The sequence below is a fragment of the Lepidochelys kempii genome, chromosome 5 (assembly GCF_965140265.1).
Source record: "Lepidochelys kempii isolate rLepKem1 chromosome 5, rLepKem1.hap2, whole genome shotgun sequence".
Lineage (NCBI taxonomy): Eukaryota > Metazoa > Chordata > Testudines > Cheloniidae > Lepidochelys > Lepidochelys kempii.
Window position 1 is genome coordinate 42808824 of NC_133260.1, and position 21036 is coordinate 42829859.

Consider the following 21036-nt stretch of genomic DNA (forward strand, 5'->3'; position numbering starts at 1 on the left):
GTGTCAAAAAACGTTAAACTTGCAGGTTTCAGTTTCCAGTTTCCCTACTAGAAGGATTTTGCAGTATTTTTAAGAGGAAACAGACTCCCCTAAAAGAACCATCTGTGTCATGGAATGAGATTTTTTTCTTAAAGAGCAAACTGATAGCAAAATAAAGAAGTGACTCAAAGTATTATGCTCAGCTGCATCTTGGCAAACTGCTATGGTCTGTAATACCTTCACCAGAGCTCTTTTAGCTTGGTGTGATTAAATAAAAGACAAGCTGACATCTGCCTTGCACAAAACGAGTCAAGCTGGAACTCTATTTGTTTAATCTCCCTGGGTAAAGTTAAATGTTCTCCTATAAGTCCCTTAGTTTCAAATGTCACTTTAAAAATGTTTATTTGGATGTATCTCTGGAAAGTGGATGCTTGTGCAACTGATATTGCCCCCTCAAAGTTTACCGGCATCAATCAAGCTGTTCAGTGAGAGGCTAGAGAAGGAGGTAGCCAAACAACACACAAGGAAAAACATATATTACCTTCTGATCATCTCACCCTACTCTCCTCCTGTTCCATCTCTTCACCTCAGAAAGAGGTTGAATTTTCAGCTTCTCAGACTGAACCCTGACCAAAAGAAGCAGAAAACATTTTCCCTTGTGTATTCAGCCTTAAAACCTAGATTCAGAACTCAAACTTCCTAGCAAATACCTGCCCTCTGAATATAAATCTGATTTCAGTTTACTGCTATTCTGCACTTTAATTTAGATTATTAATAGAAGTGCCCAGAAAAAGGGGAGAGACTAAGCTATCAAACTCTGAAATTCTGCAAAATATCCAAGGACTTAGCTAGTTTCTGTTCCTGAAAGTGATTCCAAAATAGCATCACTTTTTGCCTCAGGATTAACTAGATCACAAAGTGGAGGGCACTCTCAGGTAGGAGGTTGAGCCCCTGCAGCCTACCTATCGGCTTTCCTTACCACACTTTGTTCTGCTAGAGCTGCTGTTTTAGATTTTCCAAAGTCACTTATGATTTTGAATACCTGTGTTTTTGGGTGCCAACCTGGAAACTTAATTGATATAAGCATTCATTAGTGTTGTTTGTAATATCTGGGCTTTCTATAGGGTGGCACTTTTTATAGCATTCACTTAACTTTTTAAGCAACCCACTACAGATCTACAGCATAAAAGCTGTTTGTTTTTCCTTTGGCAGGAGTCAGAAGAACTTTCCTCTGATGAAGAGATGAAAATGGCAGAAATGCGCCCACCGCTGATAGAAACTTCCATTAACCAACCAAAAGTTGTAGCACTTAGCAATAATAAAAAAGGTTAGATAACAAAACATACAAAATCAAGAGTACTGTCATATGGTTCTGAGGATTGTTCATTTCTTGTTATTGAGTAAATACCTAGGTATGGCAGAATTTGATTTTTATTTTTTTGTAAATTTGGTAGTTAATAGTGATTTATTTTTAACCCTCCACCCCACCCCAATTTTTATAGATTTAAAAAAAAAATTCACAATTTTGCAGCAGGGGGCACCCTATGTTGTCATAGAACCGTGTCAGCAGGGCTTCAGAGCGCTCTCTACATGGCTGGGATACAGGGTCCCTGTGGGCGCAAAATGTGGGGGAAGCTGCACTCCCTGGTAGCTATCAATGGATTTTTTTTTCCTTTGATGTCTGTGTGTCAGGTAAAATCAACCTTTACTGATGACTACCAATTTAAACTGAATCCTGCCAAGCCTATAAATGTTCTATTTTTGTGGAATAAATGGAAAGTTAAACTGCAGAAAAATGAAATTTGCCAGGTGCCTCTTTGCCATACCAGACTGGTGCTCATAAGTCCAAAGCCACTTTGTTCACTCTTTCTTTCAGGAGGAAACTTCGTATTACTAAAATTGTTAGAAGAACCAGAATTGGTTCTCTGGAAGATAATTGTTCTAGCCAGGGCAACCATTTTGTCAGAAGAGTAAGGGCTAGTCCAGATATTTGGGACACAAAATTTTAAAGGTTAGGAAAGCGATGGCTCTTTGCCCATTTTATATATTCTCCTATGTTGCCCAGTCCAGTTCCTTTCAGAGCAAGAAGCACTCTGGACGCCCTATATAAAGGGATGAGGGTCAATGAGACCGTATGGATCTGTAGGGCTTTGCCCTGCTTTAGACCCACATAACATTCATTCACTCACATGCAGAAGAAGTGTGAGAAAGGGAGATGATCTTGACAGTTAACAAAGCCTTCTCTGGCATCTGATATCTGGTTAATAAAATGAGCCAAAAGCTCTTTTTGTCCCAGGAGCCAGAGGCCAGGTGGGCAAGTTAATTCCTATTGGTGCCTGAGTTAGTCTCTTGGAGCCAGATTTTTAAAGTTAGGCAAGGTAAATTGTATATGTACATTTGCCTGTCTAATTTATGTGTACAAAACCTGACTTGCTCATGCACAAAACTATTTTAGTGCCTAGTAGGCCATGCACATAAATGATTGGTACTTGCTCATCAGGTATTTGTATGCATAGGTTAGGCAAGAACAAATGTGTGCAAGAATACGTGCCTTACTTAGGTCTTCATGAAAGTACTACAGAGTTCTGTTTCTGGATTATAGTTAGGCATAAAAACATTGTTGATCGTCTCTTGCTATATTTATAAAACTTACTCTTCAGAACATGACAGTATTTAGAGCACATCGAAAGGTTTTTCAAAGATTCATTTTCTTCCAGAATATTTTGTCTAATTGTGTTATAACTATATACAGTACATTCCTGTTTATCCAGATGACTAGGGGACATACAAAACTTTCAGATAACCTGGCATTCAGATAAACTGAACTGCTATTTTATGCATGCATCTGATGAAGTGAGCTATAGCTCACGAAAGCTTATGCTCAAATAAATTTGTTAGTCTCTAAGGTGCCACAAGTACTCCTTTTATTTTGAGCTGCAGTTTCACTGATACAGAAATTTGGGGAATGAAGGGAGTAATGCTGATGTTTGCTTAATACTTCGTACTTTTATTAAAGAATCGAAAAAAAACTTCATTGATTTTATTAAAACTCTAGATTGTATTAAAACCATTGTGGGACATAATTTAAAGTATTTGTCTATTTAAAAAAAACCTGACTAATCACAGTCAGTGATGAAGGCTATTGAGAAGTTATTAGCAGATGATTAACATTGGGCTACATGAGGGACACACTGGATTCAAATAAATGGAATTATATGGTAAGGTTAGCAAGTAGCAACTTTGTGTACTGCTGCATTACCATTTTTCTGTCACATGGAGCTGAACACTTTACTTGGAAAAAAAAAGCTAATAAGGTTTGTGTAATATAAAAGCACTTGAAGGGGGTGTCTAAAAACAAACATGTGAAACATAATTTGATTGATGGCCTTTGGAAAAGATTATATAATGTAACATTGGTACCTGGCCAATAAAACTCACAAAGAGTAACAAGTTGAATTTCAGTAATAGACAAGTACTGGCTGCACTTAGCCAGCTGTTCCTTAAAAAACAGGAACCATTGCTGACAAAAACAGAAATCCCATCAAATTATATGAAGCAAAACTGAACTTTGCAATGGCAATTTATTAATGTTTATTATTATTATTATTATTATTATTGATAGTGTTACAGTGTATGAATACTTTCTTTTTCTAGTAATGTGCATTACACGTTATTTATTTGTTGACTTTATAAAAGTTCAGTATGTACATGACTAAACTGACAAACTTTGTTTCAGATAATAAAGATGCAGATTCCTTATCAGATGAAGCCACCCACAACAGCAATCACAATAACAGCAATTGTTCCTCTCCTTCTCGAATGTCAGATTCAGTTTCTCTACATACTGACAGTAGTAATGACATTTCAGTGTGCTCTCCGGACAAAGAAACACATAGTGCTGCTATTTCCAAAATCAGGTTTGTGAAACAGTTTATAGCAAGGCTATAACAGCAAGGATACCTGAGCAACTGCAATAGAGAAACTTGTTTATCTTTTAGTACAAAATTGTTGTTATAGTCCAGCCTGACACCTTGATTATTGTTCATTAAATAATTAATTTAAATATGTTTGTGTTCTAATATAATTTTAAATAACAAAATAGTACTTTTATCTTGAAGTATACCACAAAATAACTTATTTTTCTTTATTTAAAAAAACAAAAAAGCACCCCAGCAAATTGTAATAGTCAAGAAACTGTTCCCATCTTCTTAAGGTACAGTGATTGGATCCTTTTGAACTTTTATTTTTCTACTATCTCTACAGAAAACTTCATCATATCATTTACGATTATTCAGAGGATGTTGGAGAGCAAATATTTTAACGACACAGGTTGCAAAAAGTGGTTAGCTTTCCTTAAATATTATAATCTGTGTTTAATGGCTAGCAGTCTATAGTTTAGTAATTAAAATATGATATAACAAACTAAAATGAAAGCATTTTTTTCTCATGTTGATCTTATCTTTAGAAGTATCCAGTCAGAAATACAATTTTAATTATTTATTGCAACAAAAATGACATAAGTACAATATTGAAATATTAACTCTAAACTTTCAAGTGGAATTCTGAAATTAGGGCTGATTTTACAACCCGTTGCTAATTCAAGAGTTCTTTTTTACATGGATTGTCCATTAATTTCAGTGCAACTTGTCATGCGAGTAAGACTTGCAGGATTAGGCCTTTAGTACAGAATATTTTTCCTAATAGGAATATAACATTATAAATTAGGTCAGCAATTGGTCTTTTGTCTCATCATGCATCCATTGTGTGGGACTTCTGCATGATAATACACAACTTAGCTGAACCAATACTTAAAAATAGATCAATGCTATTGGCAGCCTCTTCGGTTTTCTCAAAGAACTATCTTTTTTTTTTTTCAGGCAAGAAGATGAAAATTTTAATAGCCTCTTGCAAAATGGAGGTGAATTAAACATCACAGTAGAAGAAGAAATCAATGCGCAAGAGAAAGTTACAAATTTGCCTGAATATGAATTAAGGATTGAAGAGAGATTAGCTCTAACAGAAAAAGGTGTTGACCTAAACACAGCTACTGAGGAATCTCACAAATTAGACCAAATTAACATGAACATCAACAAACTGACTAGTGAAGATGCAATGCAACCAAGTGTTATGGAAAGATTAAAGACACAGGAAATAGTGTCGGTAACGGGCTGCTTAAACTATAACATGAAAGAAGAAACTGAGCTCTTCGAAAATAGAAATCAGTATTCTAACCTCTGTTCTATAAATAAAGTGAATGGACATTCTGAGAAAGCTCTGCGATCTCCAAGGAAGACTGAATTAAAGAGAAGCATTACAGTTGACACTGATTCTTCTGTGGATGTATGTATTTCAAAGAGCACTGAAGACCTGTCCCCACAGCGAAGTGGCCCTGTGGTGAAATCTCACAGTATCACCAACATGGACACTGGTGCTCTAAAAATTTTTGATATTGTTAATGACAGTGGATCCCAAGTGCCAAACTCAGTGGCAAAATCTGCATCTGCTGGTCCAGATGGAAAAAACATTGTCCGAAGCAAGTCTGCTACTCTTCTATATGACCAGCCTTTGCAGGTATTTCCTGGATCATCATCGTCTTCTGATTTAGTATCTTGTACAAAAACATTGTTCAAGTTTGATTCAAATCACAATCCTGAAGGTGCTAATGTAGTTAGACCAGTGGCAAGTGGTGCGCAGATTTTCAGTGCACCTCAGTATAATATCCAATATAGCAGCAGTACAACAGCCAAAGACACCTTGTGGTCCCCAAAACAAAATGCCCAAATAGAACAAGGGAGCTTACCACCTCAGCGCCTATCTAGGTCAGACAGCACAGAAAGTTCTAATTACGTAAAACATTCTGCCAACATGAATTTCTCCAATCATAACAATGTTCGAGCCAATGCTGCATATAACATGCATCAAAGGATGGGTGGAAGACATTTAGAAATGTGGGCTATTCCACCGAATGATAGACTTGTTCCTGGAGCAACCAGAAATACTCTTCAGAGACAGAGCAGCATATCCTCTACAGCTTCCATAAATGTTGGTGATACTGGACCCTCAAGGCGTGCCCAGGTTCCTGAAGGGGACTACTTAACATACAGAGATTTGCATTCAATGGGAAGAGCTCCACCAATAATGTCTGGGCAACCGAGGCCTCTTTCTGCAAGAACATACAGCATTGATGGTCCAAATGTACCTAGACCTCAGAGTGCTCGCCCTTCAGTGAATGAAATACCAGAAAGAACTATGTCAGTCAGTGACTTTAATTATTCACGGACTAGTCCCACAAAAAGACCAAACCCAAGGGTTAATTCTGAGCATTCTTTGTTAGACCCTCCAGGAAAAAGCAAAGTCCCTCATGACTGGCGGGAACAGGTGCTGCGACACATTGAAGCTAAAAAGTTAGAAAAGGTAAAAAATTGTTAATTATTGTTCATCTTTCTGTCTTCCTGTATTATAAAAAAAGCTATGTAATCTGTATTTTGATTAATTTTTCACTTTGTAATGAAAATGTGCTCTGAAATTTTTTAAATGGGACCTGTGAACATTTTTTTCAAAAAATATAGGTAATTGTAAATTTGTTGAATGTCTCTGAGAAATATTCAGATAACGGATTATAAACGTACCCTTCCCGAAAAAAGGAAAAAAACTTATTTTCCCACATCATACTTGTTGGTTCAGTTAAACTACCTTAGAATGAACCATTACGTAACATCATTGCTTCCACGCGGGAGCCTTGCTGGACTATAGAGCCAGCCCTTAGAGGCTCAGGTAAGTGTTTTTTATTGTAGTGTAGTTTTAAAAAATTATATTAAAATATAACATATTTTGCAAGGTGATTGAAAAGTTAATGGCTTTGTAGTTTCAGTTGCATCTGAGCACCAAAGCCATACTACGTAGATATTAATCTGGAATTTAGTCTTTTGGAGTTCGTTTGTTGGAGTCTTGAATGATCTTTTAATGCTCTGAGATAAGGCACTTAGTCATCCTGATCATGTAGTAGATCCCAGCAGATTTTTGATATGACTGACCATTGGGGGCAAAGAGACAGTGGCTGATATTTCTGCAGCTGCTTTGCTATACCCGGAAGATAAGAGTTGATTAGCATTGTTGAACAATTATGTCATCACCAAAATATATGCGGTGAGGATAGCATCTTTTAGGAACATAGTCATCCATGTTGCCCAATGTATATACAAAGCCTCTTAGGAAAATATTTTCTAAATATAGGGGAGTGTGTCATTGCACTGCTGATGATACACACTACTTGTCCTTGAAAACATGTTGCCTTGGATGACATTGTCAGTCAGATGCACCAAGCTGCTTTATCCTTACCCTCAAGAAGATGAAGTCTTTCTGGTGGGTAGCGATGATCATGTTAATATTTTCCTCACCTCAATGTCCCTGCTTGTTAAGGGGATATATTTGAAGATGATAAGCAAGGTTAAAAATCTTGGCATCATATTCAAGCATGACTTTTCAATGGATGTGGAACAAAAGTGTTTTTCTGAATCTGCACAATTTTTTTCAGGCTGTAATCTTCTTTTTATGTGATAATATCAAAACAGCAACATTAGCCCTCATGACCAAGAATCTTAACTATTATAATTCCCTCCTTGTAGGAATAAGTTGTAAACTCTGATTCAAGCCTTATCTGGGTAGGTACGTGAGCTCTGATATCATGTACATTTTAAGGATCTCACAATAGTGCTTTTATTGTGGTGGATCCTTGAGTACCCACAGAAACTAAGGACCATCACTACGGCCCTACCAGACTCAGTCCATTTTGGTCAATTTCACAGTCATAGGATTTTTAAAATAATAAATTTCATTATTTCAGCCATCTAAATCTGAAATTTCACGGTGTTGTAATTGTATGGTATTGCCACCCTTACTTCTGTGCTGCTGCTGGCAGGATGCTGCCTTCAGAGCTGGGCACCTGGCCAACAGCTGCTGCTTTCCAATCACCCACCTCTGAAGGCAGCGCAGAAGTAAGGGTGGCAAAACTGTGACCAGTGGCGGATTACGCTTTTCTGGGGCTCTGGGCCAGAGCAAGTGGGGGGCCTGCCCCACTCCTTATGCCTGCAATCACCCCCATCCCTCACCGCCTGTGCTCCTGCTGGGGAGCAGGGTCAGGGTATGGAGACTTGCCCCACTCCCTGGCAGGAGCGCCAGGCAGGTGGAGCAGAGCAAGCCCCCCTGCCCCAACCCCACTCAACAGCAGCAGCACCAGGGAGGCAGAGTATGGCGTGGGGGCCCCTCAATTGGCTGGTGCCCCTGGGCACAGACCCCATTGGCCCAGTAGCTAATCCATCACTTATCATTACTCCGCTAGAATAACCTTGCGAACCCCCTGCAACTCCATTTTGGGTCAGGACCCCCAGTTTGAGAAACGCTGGTCTCCTTCAATGAAATCTGTATAGTATAGGATAAAGGCACACAAAAGACCAGATTTCACGGTCTGTGATGCATTTTTCATGGCTGTGAATTTGGTAGGGCCCTAACCATCACAGACCTCACCACTTTCCACTCCCAGTGTAATGTGCACGTCTTCAACCTCGCCTTCTCTTGTATAAATACATAGAAGCGTAGACATAAAGAACAAAAACAACCCTACCTAAACAAAATACTACACTTTATGCACCATTCTCCCCCTGGGGATAAGATGAGAGAATGGGACGAGCTCTGCCAGTAGTGTCTGGGCAACAGAGACTTTTTTCTGCCAAAACCTATAGTACTGATGGTCCAAACAAACCAGACCTCAGAGTGCTTGCGCTTCAGTGAATGAAGTACCGGAGGGAACTATGTCAGTTTGTGACTTTACAAATGTTAGGCAGGGCACCTACTACATTACTGAACGACACCAGATAGTAGGTGATAAGGGTAGTGTAAGAACCAGAGTGTGAAATCTGCTGCCCTCACAGCTCATCCTTTCCCTCCATGTGTTTAATAACCCCTTACTTTTTTTCCTATTGGAATGGTATTGTGTAATAAATGCTGTCTCCTTAATTCTTATCCTTCCCTTCCACCAGTCTAGTTTAGTTTGTTGGAACCGCTAGGTTTATTTTTTCTTTAAGATTTAAGAGGGTGGCTTTGTTTTTATAAATAATGCTATTAGTTTTTACAGTGGTTTTTCATTCAGCAGTCTGAGCACAGTGCGGAGATGTATGTGGTTGTGTGAGACACTTCCTCTTTCTCTGTGAGTGTGCTTTTATAGGTAGCATTTATTTTTATATTGTTTTGGTACATGATAAACATCTCAAAACCATGCCATGAATGTCAAAAGAGCCACAGATGTGCTTCTCTTGGCTGGCTTCGAGAGACGGCTGGCCAATACAATAGTGAGGAATGTGAAAATCAGTTATTTGCTGCATGTTTCTCTGTCCCCTTCTGTTTAAGGCATTTAGGAAATAGCATTACAGTTTCCGTACCTTTTTGTTGTTGTTGTTAAGTTTTTTGTTTTTCAGGTCACTTAAATTATGGGAGTCCCATAAATCAGAAGTTGGTAGTTTCAGGTGTGCTTCTGTTTATAACTCAAAATGGGCTTTTAATTCTGTAGGAAGTTATTCCATACTGTATTCTAGACCTCTGGGATGTATGCTGGGGAAAGAAACTGTATTGTTAATTTAGAAGATCACAAATACATATTCTTTAACAAACATTTCACAACAGAGGAAATTAACAGATTAAAAGAATCTGCTGTGTTTAAGCATTGTAACGGTTACCAAATGAACAAAAAAAAAATCCGGAAAAACAAATTTAAGAATAATATCTCCATCTTTAATTCATACATTGGTGCCTGTACTTTTACATAGTAGTATGGTTAAGATCACTGTTCACCTTTGCTTTGCATTACCTGACTTTCAGGGGTTTATATAACATACTTATTATTTCTATTTAGGGATTTTTAGTAAAAGTTTTCATAAATTATTTTTGTAAAGTTATAAGTTCCATAGTTTCTAAACTTATACAAGAACAATCTTTTAAAATTCTAAAACATCAAAGGCTGCCTATAAATCAAAACCAGAGAAGCTAATTCTTGTTTTGTGACACTCTTGGACATTTTCGCCTGGTGATGTAAAGGGGAAATCATTTCAAGCAGCAGTTTTCATAAGGGATCAAATGAAATCCTGAAGTCTAGCAAATAAGATTAATGACTAACTTCAACATAGCAATGAATATTGTAAGCCAATTTAAATCACGTAAGGGATATGCTCCTATCATAATTGAGCAACCTGAAACTATGCAATGAGAGGAAAAATGATAGCTAAGACCTTTTTGAAAATAGATCTTAATATAGAGACTTGAAAATTCAATAAAAATTGTTCGATTGTTCACTACACTACGTTACTTTTTTTGTAAGTGGAAGAAAGTCTCTTCAAGTGTATTCCACGTCTGGAGTGCATGCATCCCATCCACACAAGACTGGAATTTTTTGTGTGTGTAGCATTGTGCATTGCAGCCACATCTGTGTCCTACATGCACCCCGATGTGCCGTATCTAAGGTTATAAAGCAATCCCATTCCTCTATCCTGGAGTTGGCCAAAACCTCACCCAGGTCCTCTGAAGAGAGAAGACATAAGGAGCACTGTTTGCTCGCTCTCTCGTCCTGAGCCAATACAGCCTAGGAGGCAATTCAAGACCCAGATCAGGTTCTGCTGATGCCTCGCCACTGAGCGACCACTGACCAGTCTGAGCAAACTCTCCAGGAGTCATTGATAGTCCTGTGATTGGATCAAAACACTCAGCACTGAAGTCAGCAGTGCAGGAGTGCTCTTCGGACCGCCTGGCACCAGAAAGTGTTCTGACCTAGATGCTGCCTTTGGTACTGAAAATCTCAGCACTGATTGCTTCGAGTCCACATTTGACAATACCAGCCAGCCTTCCCCCCTCTTCTTCATGGTACCTACATGCTTCACCAGTACTGGGAGACTTGGCAGTTTCAGATCAGCCTGAGTCTCTATTGCTGTCTTCTACTAAGAAACTATCGTCACAGGTTGCGAACCTTGCACTGCAATGACAGGAGCTGCCTCGTCCCTCTCAAGCACATGAGAGAGATGCTCCACCTGTGGAGGGGATGTATTCCTTCTCCTCCTTGGCCTCAGAGGATTAGGTGATAGGCAACACACCCCAGAACGATATGACCCTAGCCTGTGTGAAAGGACAATCAGAGACCACTCCCACAAGAGAGACTATGGAGATGTCTTTGAGCTGTACCCTGCATGATACTTAACCTTGCCTTATCCCCCTTTCCAGAATCCCATGCATTTGTGGTCCTTTTGGGCACTCTACTCTCAGGATTCCAACAGCCCCTCAGGAGATGAAGGCAAGGTCACCCTCTCTTTTGGGACCGCAAGAAAGCCACCCCAGTCAGCTGCCTCCTAATGCAGAGAGGGAGTAGGAGGACTTACAGGAAACAGAAGCCAAAAATCTCCTCCTCTTTGCCAGACGAAAGCCGACCTCAGTTCTAATTCAATCTGACAATCAATAGATTTTCCAGTAACTCCTCAGGAGAATGGTGAACACCCTGGAAATTCTGGTCAATATACTGCAAGAGTAATCACACAAACTTCTTGACAGCCTGCACTTATTGGCCCCTGCTAAATTGGCAGTGCTATTAAATGATGGCACTTGGAACCAGCCAGAAGACTTTGGCAGACTCCTGCCTCAGAAACACCTACATCTAAAAGAAAGCAGACCTGCCCTATCAGGTCCCCATCAAAAGTTTTGAATATTTCTATAACTATTCAACACCAGAGGTCCAAGAGAGGTCCAAGAAACAGGATGAACCTAAAGCGACTCCCAGGAAAAAGCCCCCTTAAAAAAAAAAAAAAGCTTACCTCTTTGGTCAGAAGTCATATTGTTCAATCACCTACAAAGTTCACTGCCACTTACCAAGCACTCCTCGCTAAATGAGACTTCCTGACTTGGGATCACATATCTCAATTTGCAACAGATAAAAATCCCTAGTGCAGGAAGGACAGCTGGTTGCATGGATCACATTACAGGTCTCTCTTGACACTTCTCATATGGTGGCCTGTGGTATTGCTACAGCAGTAATAATGCACAGGGCCTCCTGGTTGTAGTCCCTTTGAGGAATCTGCAACTGATGGGGTTCTTCACACACTGAAGGATTCAAGAGCGACTTTGTGCTCCCTGGGCATGTATGCTCTGGTTCCCAGAAAGAAACTGTACAAGTCTCAACTCTGTCAGATGCAGAGGCAACCATCCTAATATTATTTACAGTCAGCAGAGATCTTCCAAGCCTTGGAGGAAGAGGTTCCAGATGAGGAGATATAATCCCAAAATTTGACTTGACTAAACTAAACTGTAGCCATTCTAGGTGTATTTAGCTACTATTAATTAAAAGCCTGTTCCTCCTCCATTACACACCTTCCATCAACCTCATAATAGTAGGTTTGATGGTGGGGTTAAGCGTCTTGCAGAGACAAATTTTCTCACCTTTGGGAATTGTTTAAGTTTGTTTCAGGAGACATGGAATCATATGGTCTGGATCAGTGGACCCTGGGGAATGTGGAGAAGGGATATTCCATCCCATTCTAGTCCCTTCCATCTGGGACCCTTCTCACAAGATATTGCTCAGGAGGGAAATGGACTCCCTCATAGCAGGTGTACTGCCCTTGGAATTCCAAGGCAGGGTGGTGGTTGGTTGTTTTTATATATATATATTTCCTGGTCCCAGAGAAGAAAGGGGGATGGTACCCTATCCTGGAACACAAACAACTCAACAAGTTCAGGATGGTGACCCTAGCATCCATAATCACTACTGGATTCTCAAGACTGGTTCACAACGCTCGTCTTACAAGACACACACTTTCATATTGCAACACTCCTGCCCCACAAGAAATATCTCCGGTTTCTTGGGGGAAAAGTCTCACTACCAGTACAGAGTGCTTCCCTTTGCCCTCCATGTGGCACAGGGTCTTCATCAAATGTCTGGTAGTCATGGTTGCACATCTGAGAAGAGAAGGAATTCAGATCTATGCTTACCTCAATGACTGACTGATCTGAGGTCAGTCACCTCAGTTTAACTCCATCTGAGCAGTCCTGGCTCTTTTTGCCACGTTGGCCCTCAGAGTCAAGTCAGACTGTAGACTTCATAAGGAGCAGTGTTGAACTCCTCACTGGTGAAGGCCTGCCTGCCCACAGGACAGATTTCTTATCATTCTAATTCTCAGGTCAGATAGCTTCAGTCTCACCTGACAATCTGAAACTCATTGGTCCCAGGGTTTCACGCATCTGTGCAGTACAGTTTGCCAGATTTCACCTATGTTCCATACAAGGGTTCTTGAGATTAGTGTATCAACCAGGCAGATACCACTGAGACATGCTATTCACATTTCTCCAGGAAGTCCTCTCCTTGATCGATTGGTGGAAGGACCCTCTACATGTGTGCAGCACGGTGCCCTTCTCCATCTCTTCCCAGCATAACTAGTGACATGAATCTTCAGTAGGATGGAGAGCTCATCGGGGCCGCTTCAGATCCAAGGCTTCCATTCCACCCAAGAGGCCAGGCTTCACATAAACATCCTGGAACTGAGAGCCATTCAGCTGACATGCATAGCCTTCTTCCCATTTCTTTGAGATGCCACAGTACAGATGCTCATTGACAACACCACAGCAACGTACTGTATCGACCACAGGAATGCTTTCACTATCACGGTTGTGCCAGGAACCAAACCACCTTTGAGAATGGTGTATCAGTCACTATGTATCAGTCACCATGTCACATCAGTAGCATTACATCATTCTGGTCTACAAAACAGCTTCGCAGACCAACTCAGTCGTCAGTACTCAGCCATGAATGATCACGCAAGGACTCCATGCTGTGAGACCTCTTTTTGCACCTGTGGGCTTCCAGTTTTGGGCCGGTTTGCCATATGACCAGTAAAAGAAGTGCCTCAGATTCCCCTTGTTCCAGGGGAGGAGCCAGTCCCAGCTCCCCTTCAGATGCATTTCTGATTGTGTGGTCACCGGCACTAATGTATGCCTATTCCCCAATTCCTCTGATACAGAGATTCCCTGGGAAGATCAGATAAGCTGGGGCTCTGGTAATAAGGATAGCCCCAGCATGGCCCAGGCACTTTTGGTTCTCAGACCTCATAAACCTGTTGTCATGGCTCCTGATCATGCTCCCTGAAACACACCCTGAGATAATACACAACCAGGTAGAAAAGTCCTTCACCTGAACTTAGCACCTCTCCATCTCACAGCATGGCTGATGGCTGCTGTATAGCATTTCAAAACATCCTGATTTGCAGCAGAAAAGATTCCACCAGACTGACCTATGCTGTTGAATAGAAGAGATTATCTATCTGGGTGCTGGAGAATAATTTCACTTCTTTGGAAGCACCAGTGACTGCCATCCTGGACTGTTTCCTCATCTAAAAGCATTTGGACCCTTCCATCTGTTCTGTCAAGTACATTTGGCAGCCATCTCTGCCCATGATCCTTTGATGGAAGGCCACACCTTCTGTTATCCGATAGTGTCTTGTCAAAGGTATCCTCCATAGTTTCCCACCAGTTAGAAAGATGCCGCCCTCTTGGGACCTGTGCGTTGTCTTCACAGCTTTGATGGAACCTCTTTTAGAGCCTACGGCAACCTGTTCCTTATACCACTTTTCTATGAAGACCTCCTTCCTATGGCCATAACCTCAGCCTGAAGAGATTCAGGCCCGTATGGTGGGTCCACCTTATACAGTATTCCACAAAGACAAAGTAACTTTTTAAAAATCTCATCTAAAGTTTTTACCCAAAGTGGTTTGATTTTCATCTTAACCAAATGATCCATTTACTTGTCTTCTTTCCCAAATCTCACACCACCCAGGGAGAGCTGAATCATGGAAGGTTAGGGTTGGAAGACACCTCAGGTGGTCATCTAGTCCAACCGCCTGCTCAAAGCAGGACCAACCCGAACTAAATCATCCCAGCCAGGGCTTTGTCAAGCCAGGCCTTAAAAACCACGGAGGAAGGAGATTCCACCACCTCCTTAGGTAACCCATTCCAGTGCTTCACCACTCTCCAGTTGAAATAGTGTTTCCTAATATCCAACATAGACCTCCCCTACTGCAACTTGAGACCATTGCTCCTTGTTCTGTCATCTGCCACCACTGAGAACAGCCAAGCTCCATCCTCTTTGGGAACCCCCCTTCAGGTAGTTGAAAGCAGCTATCAAATCCCTCCTCACTCTTCTCTTCTGCAGACTAAATAAGCCCAGTTCCCTCGGCTTCTCCTGATAAGTCACGTGCTCCAGCCCCCTAATCATGTTTGTTGCCCTCTGCTGGACTATCTCCAGTTTGTCCACATCCTTTCTGTAGTGGGGGGCCCAAAACTGGACTCAGTACTCCAGATGCGGCCTCACCATTGCTGAATAGAGGGGAAGAATCATTTCCCTCGGTCTGCTGGCAGTGCTCCCACTAATGCAGCCCACTGTGCTGTTAGCCTTCTTGGCAACAAGGGCACACTGCTGACTCATGTCCAGCTTCTCATCCACTGAAATCCCCAGGTCCTTTTCTGTGGAACTGCTGCTTAGCCAATTGGTCCCCAGCCTGTAGCGGTCCATGGGATTCTTCCGTCTTAAGTGCAGGACTCTGCCCTTGTCCGTGTAGAACCTCATCAGATTTCTTTTGGCCCAATCCTCCAATTTGTCTAGGTCACTCTGGACCCTATCCCTATCCTCCAGCATATCTACCTCTCCCTCCAGCTTAGTGTCATATGCGAACTTGCTGAGGGTGCAATCCATCCCATCATCCAGATCATTAATGAAGATGTTGAACAAAACTGGCCCCAGGACCGACCCCTGGGTACTCCACTTGCTGCCAACTAAACGTTGAGCCGCACCTTCAACATTGTCATGTCTCTTCCTACTGTCTAGGAGGGCTCTTAAAAGGCTTTGTTGTGTCCAGATTGTTCCTAGCATTTGCTGACAGAATGAAGGGTCAACCTATCTTCAGCCAAATACTTTCAAAATGGGTCTCAGATCGTATTAAGACAAACTATGTGGTGACTCATTTGGACCCATTCCGCCAGAACTCAGGCAACCTCTGCAGTTTTCCTGCAAGGTGTCCCAGTCTTAGAGATTTGCTGAGCAGCTACCTGGAGTTCAGTTCACACCTTCGCCCAGCACTATTCCCTAGTGTAGATCTCCCTGTCTGAAGCCTGCTTTGTCATGCAGTCTTTTTTCCAGTAAACTCTAGTAGTGCTTGCTGTCTCCATGCAAGTTATCACTTGAGTAATCTGGAGTGGAATACATGTGGACAATCACTTGAAGAAAGACGTTTCTACAGTAATTCTGGCTTTTCAAGATGTGTTAGGTACATGTTTTCCATGACCTGCCCTCCTTTCCTGCTATTGGGGAATCCTTGCTAAATTATATTTGGCGTAAATAAAGGAGCTGGAGATTTGATGCAGCTGCCAAATCCTTTATGCCCTTGGCTAAGGAGTGCTGGGAAGGCACACAGGCCGCAACAGACACTGCTACTCAGAAAGATTCTGGTGTTACATGTGAACCAGAAGTGGAACATTTGGACAACACATCACAAAAAATCAGTTACTTTACCCATAGAAGCCATTCCTTTTTCCTTATAATGTAAAGCTGCTCTCTAGTGGTCACAAAGTGTTTATATATAAGCTGCCAAGAAATATTTGCTCATCCATGCCCCGGGTGTGTTTCGTTTTTTTTTGTTTTGTTTTGTTTTTTTTTTAGCTTCTTGCACAGATTGAGCTTTATTCTGTTTTAAAAGCCTTTAATCTTTTTCACCAAATTGTCTTTAAGGATATGGATTACTTAAATGTACTTTACATCATGTCAGAGTAGTGTTTCTGTATTTATCTTGTTGCAAGTTCCCATTTTAAGTATTTAACTGAAACAAATCTATTTGAATTGTGAGACAGTACACTGTGTTCAGTGGAGGAGATGGTGAAGAGGAAGAAGAAACATAGTTTTGGAGGGTCTGGCGTATCTCCACCAGGAGACCTGATGCTCTTGTAGAGAGAGAACAAAATGTTGCCATGGATCCATGAGCACAGGAGTGGATCATAGGTTTCTATTCAGAGGGTGCTCATGGCTACATTGGCAGATTTCCTTTAGCTTCCTGGTGACCATAAAAATCAGTTGAAAAACCTCCTCTTTTTAACTCATTCCTCTGCTTTCCCCCAAAGAAATAATGTGTAAATACCTTCTTTGCTTAATTCAACTGTTCAAGGTGTTCTTAATCTTTTGTTAGCATTTACTATGATTTGTTAGTCAGAATGGGAGCAGAATGATGTCAATTAGGTCATTTTTTGGCACGTGTATGTTTTAACTATGGGGTCAGTACCTCAAAGTCTTAATGCTTTTTTCATTAGCTCAGACAACATCAGTGGCCTGCATCTGTAATGTTTCCGTGATAGAAATCTTCAAGGCTGCCACCTGGACTTTTGCCCACATGTTTACACAGCACTATTTTTTATTTTATTTGTCATTTAGATCTCATGCCCACTTTGGAAGGGTAATACTGCAATCCTTGTTTAATTAGGACTCTTTCCTGGGGGTTGGAATGCTTTGCTAGAGTCCCACAAATGGGAATATGTTGAGACCACCTTAAATGATAGAGGTTATTTGAAGAAAGGTAACTGTGGTTTTCTTAAAGTTGCCTTAGCAGATTCTCACCCATCTCACGCTGCTCACCCATCTTCCCCTTTCCTTTGGCATTGTATTCCCAGGCTTAGCAAAACAAAGTGAGACAGCTGGGGACTGTACAGCCTCTTATGTCCTGGGTTCCAAACAGTTGGTGCTGTAAGAACCACCATGTAGTCCCAATGGGCATTGCTGATTTAGTAGGTTCCCAGTGGTCAGTGGCGTTGGATGGAGCATCCCACAAGTGTAATGTAGTGGGAATGCTCCTAGTAGTGTAGTCTCTGGTGACTAGTATGCATTCCAAAAATCAGTATTGTATGTGCATTTAAAAACAAACAAACAAAAAAAGTGGTTATAACCCACAGTGGTTATAGTATTTTATAGTCCAATTATAAGTTTGGAACTTTTTGTGAGACCTTTTTTAACTGAAAACAATCACACAGGAATTTCATAGAAACAAACAAAAATGCACTTCCTGGCTTTTGATGTTTTGTGGCGTATCCTTAACATTATGAATGTAATTTTTTGTACACAAATATTGTCACGCAAAGGATTCAGTGTCAGTGTTTAAATAGGTGTCTAGTTCATTTGTCAGTTTGGTTAATTTTGGGACTTTCCCCTTCTTTATTTTGGATATTCCTGTTCTTTCATTTGTTTTGGCAAGACAAAACTTCGTGGGGGCAAGGCGGTAATGCTCTTGCTGCTTTTTTTTTAAACCATTGCCAGTACTACAGAGGTCAATGTTGCAAGGTACTGTAGCTTTAAAAAAAAAAAAAAAAAGCCTCCAAGTTTTCTTGAACTTACATTCCCTGCTAGGTAAATCTCTGCTCAGTAAATTTGTCTGAGTGCATGTTATTTATTTCGTGTTACTTTTGTGTTGGTAGAAAAAACAAACAAAATGTCTGTGGCTGAAAAAATTTTCATTGTTGGACAAATAATCTTGAAAACTGTTGAGACAAAATAATGGCTCTGCTGAGAATGAAATAATTTCAGCACAAGTGCATCTTGGCTGTCAGTTTTTCCTTTCCACCAACATACCTATTGGATATGTTGGAAATAATTAAGGTATGACAATTTAGATGAGTTAAACATCTATATTGTTTTCCTGAGCACATATACATCTGAATGGCCTTATGAACATGTAATTTTGTATGTGTACTATGTTAGGTTGCATGTTGATTTATCGTAAATAAATGTAAATAGAGTGTCACTGAGGTTTTTTGTACTTCACGATGCCACAGCTAATATAATTGCATGGTATTTATTTTTGCATGATATGGAATATATGTCTGTATAAGTCTGTGTATAACATGTCCTGTGGTTTATGCATGCTGCACTAATCTCTATGTTAAATCTGTCCCCTCTTTATTCAGAGCATGCTGTCTAGGTCCTTTAATTCCAATTATGCTGCAGTTAGCAGCTTTCACTATGGCAGCTCTAGGGATCTGCATGGCAGCCAGAGTAGTGTTGCCTTGAGTGTTGCAGACAGAAGAGGTTCTGGTGTGCACATTGTTCGTGTGAGTACCTACAGTAGGCTATTGCAATATATAGAGGGGAAAAAGGAAACATGAAATGTCTTTAAATCAATAATTAGTTTTGTCCTTTTATACGTGGAAAGCACAGTCATAATTATAAAAATAGTTTAAACTTGTGTTATGAATTCCTGGGCACTGAACCCAAACATTTAAATTGCCTTGCGTTCATATGCTCTACCTTCTTTACAAGGCATTACAACTTACAAAACAAATTGTTTTTCTAATTGGCTTCCGCATGCGATCTAAGATTATTTTCTGTTTTGTCCTCCTCTGTAACCAGATCTGTAGATGATGATCCTTTTATTCTGAATTTGATCCAGGTCTGAAGAGACCCGAGTTGGGGTTTACCCATTTATTTTCAATATTTGGTAAAGTAAACCTTATTTAAAGATGTCTGGAGGCAATCAAGCAAATTAAGTTGATATGTAGGTTGGAAAGAAAGATGAAGGTAGTTTCAAGACTGAACAACCTGAATGAAGATCTGGTGTTTAAATCTACCAGAATTAAGTCAACGAGAGATTTGTTTTAATTCTGTAAGTCCATGCATAGCAGCCATGGACATTTGTTCACCTTTCTTGTGAACCATCTGTGTTATGTGGCTTTAAGAACTTGAACAGTTGTAATTTTTTTTTTTTTGAAAGTTGGGGTTAAATTTTATGGATCTCTCAGACTTGATTAATAGGATTAAGTTCTGCATGCAAACTCAGATGATATGATTAGCATCCTTACAAGCAAAAATAAATGTAAAAATTGAGCAATTTTTTCTAATATTTTAAGAAATATTGAGTCATTTTGATGATTTGAAGAAATATTTGCTTACTTATTTCTGTGCTGTTTAAAGCATCCCCAGACATCCACCTCAGGAGAGCCATGCCAAGAGGATGTATTCATTTCAGGACAGCAGAACTACTCATCTAGCACACTTAATCTCAAAGATGTTCCTCCAGACAGCATGAAGAAAATAGCTGCACAGGTACTGAGTAATATGATATCATATTTGGATAAGTTATCCTTTGCAAAAATGTATATCTGAAACATGGTGGAGTAGTTAGCACTTAAAATTGGTAATTTGTTTTTAAATCTAAAACGTTATTTGATTTTCATCCATGTATTTGTGGTGAAATGATAAATCATATGGCATTAAAAGATCATTCTTGAAATAAGAAATCATCTCATTGGGACAACTGAGTGATTTGTTGTTTGTTTTATTTTCTTCTGGTCAGGGAAAGTTAATAGGGAAGGTTTTTAATAATAGGTTTCCCAATAACAGAGGGTCTGCATGTTGCATGCAGAATTCTGCATGTGGCAGACAATTTCAGAACAGTAAACAAAGCAGAATAAACTTTTTTAAAAACATGTCAGCATTTATTTTTATATCATGGTAAAATTGGGTTAATAAACTGCAGACACCAGAGAGTGAAATTCTGTATTCCTCTTTGAGGCACAGTACAGAATTTGCAGCTGGGGATGAAGTACTTAGGCCTGGTCTACACTGGGGAGAGGATCGATCTAAGTTACGCAACTTCAGCTACGTGAATAATGTAGCTGAAGTTGATGTACTTAGATCTACTCACCCGCGGTGTCTTCACTGCGGTGAGTCGACTGCTGCTGCTCCCCCGTCGACTCCGCTTGCGCCAATGGAGTAGAAGAGTTGACGGGAGAGCGTTCGGGGGTCGATTTATCACGTCTAGATTAGATGCAATAAATCAACCCCCACTGGATCGATCGCTGCCACCAATCTGGTGGATAGTATAGACATATACCCTAAGGGAGCTTTAAGCCATCTTTGCACCCTTCCGTTTCTGGATTACTCTGGGAACTTGAGACATTTCCACTACATCGTAAAGAGCCCCGGAGAGCCAAAGTTATAACAGCTTCCTG

The 21036-nt window shown here is 40.4% G+C and overlaps 1 protein-coding gene across 12 annotated transcripts in view; it reads left to right on the forward strand.

Annotated features, from left to right (window-relative positions):
- Positions 1–21036, forward strand: part of ERBIN (erbb2 interacting protein) — a 224729-nt gene that overhangs the window by 188983 nt on the left and 14710 nt on the right. For 9 of the 12 annotated variants that reach the window (XM_073344084.1, XM_073344087.1, XM_073344085.1 and 6 more), the window contains 5 exons: positions 1192–1306; positions 3716–3896; positions 4857–6393; positions 18994–19137; positions 19997–20128. In XM_073344084.1, coding sequence (XP_073200185.1) covers positions 1192–1306; positions 3716–3896; positions 4857–6393; positions 18994–19137; positions 19997–20128 — 2109 coding nt within the window. Of the gene's footprint in view, positions 1–1191; positions 1307–3715; positions 3897–4856; positions 6394–18993; positions 19138–19435; positions 19524–19996; positions 20129–21036 lie in introns of those variants that run through there. The other 3 variants (XR_012158901.1, XR_012158902.1, XM_073344092.1) reach the window with 3 other exon arrangements.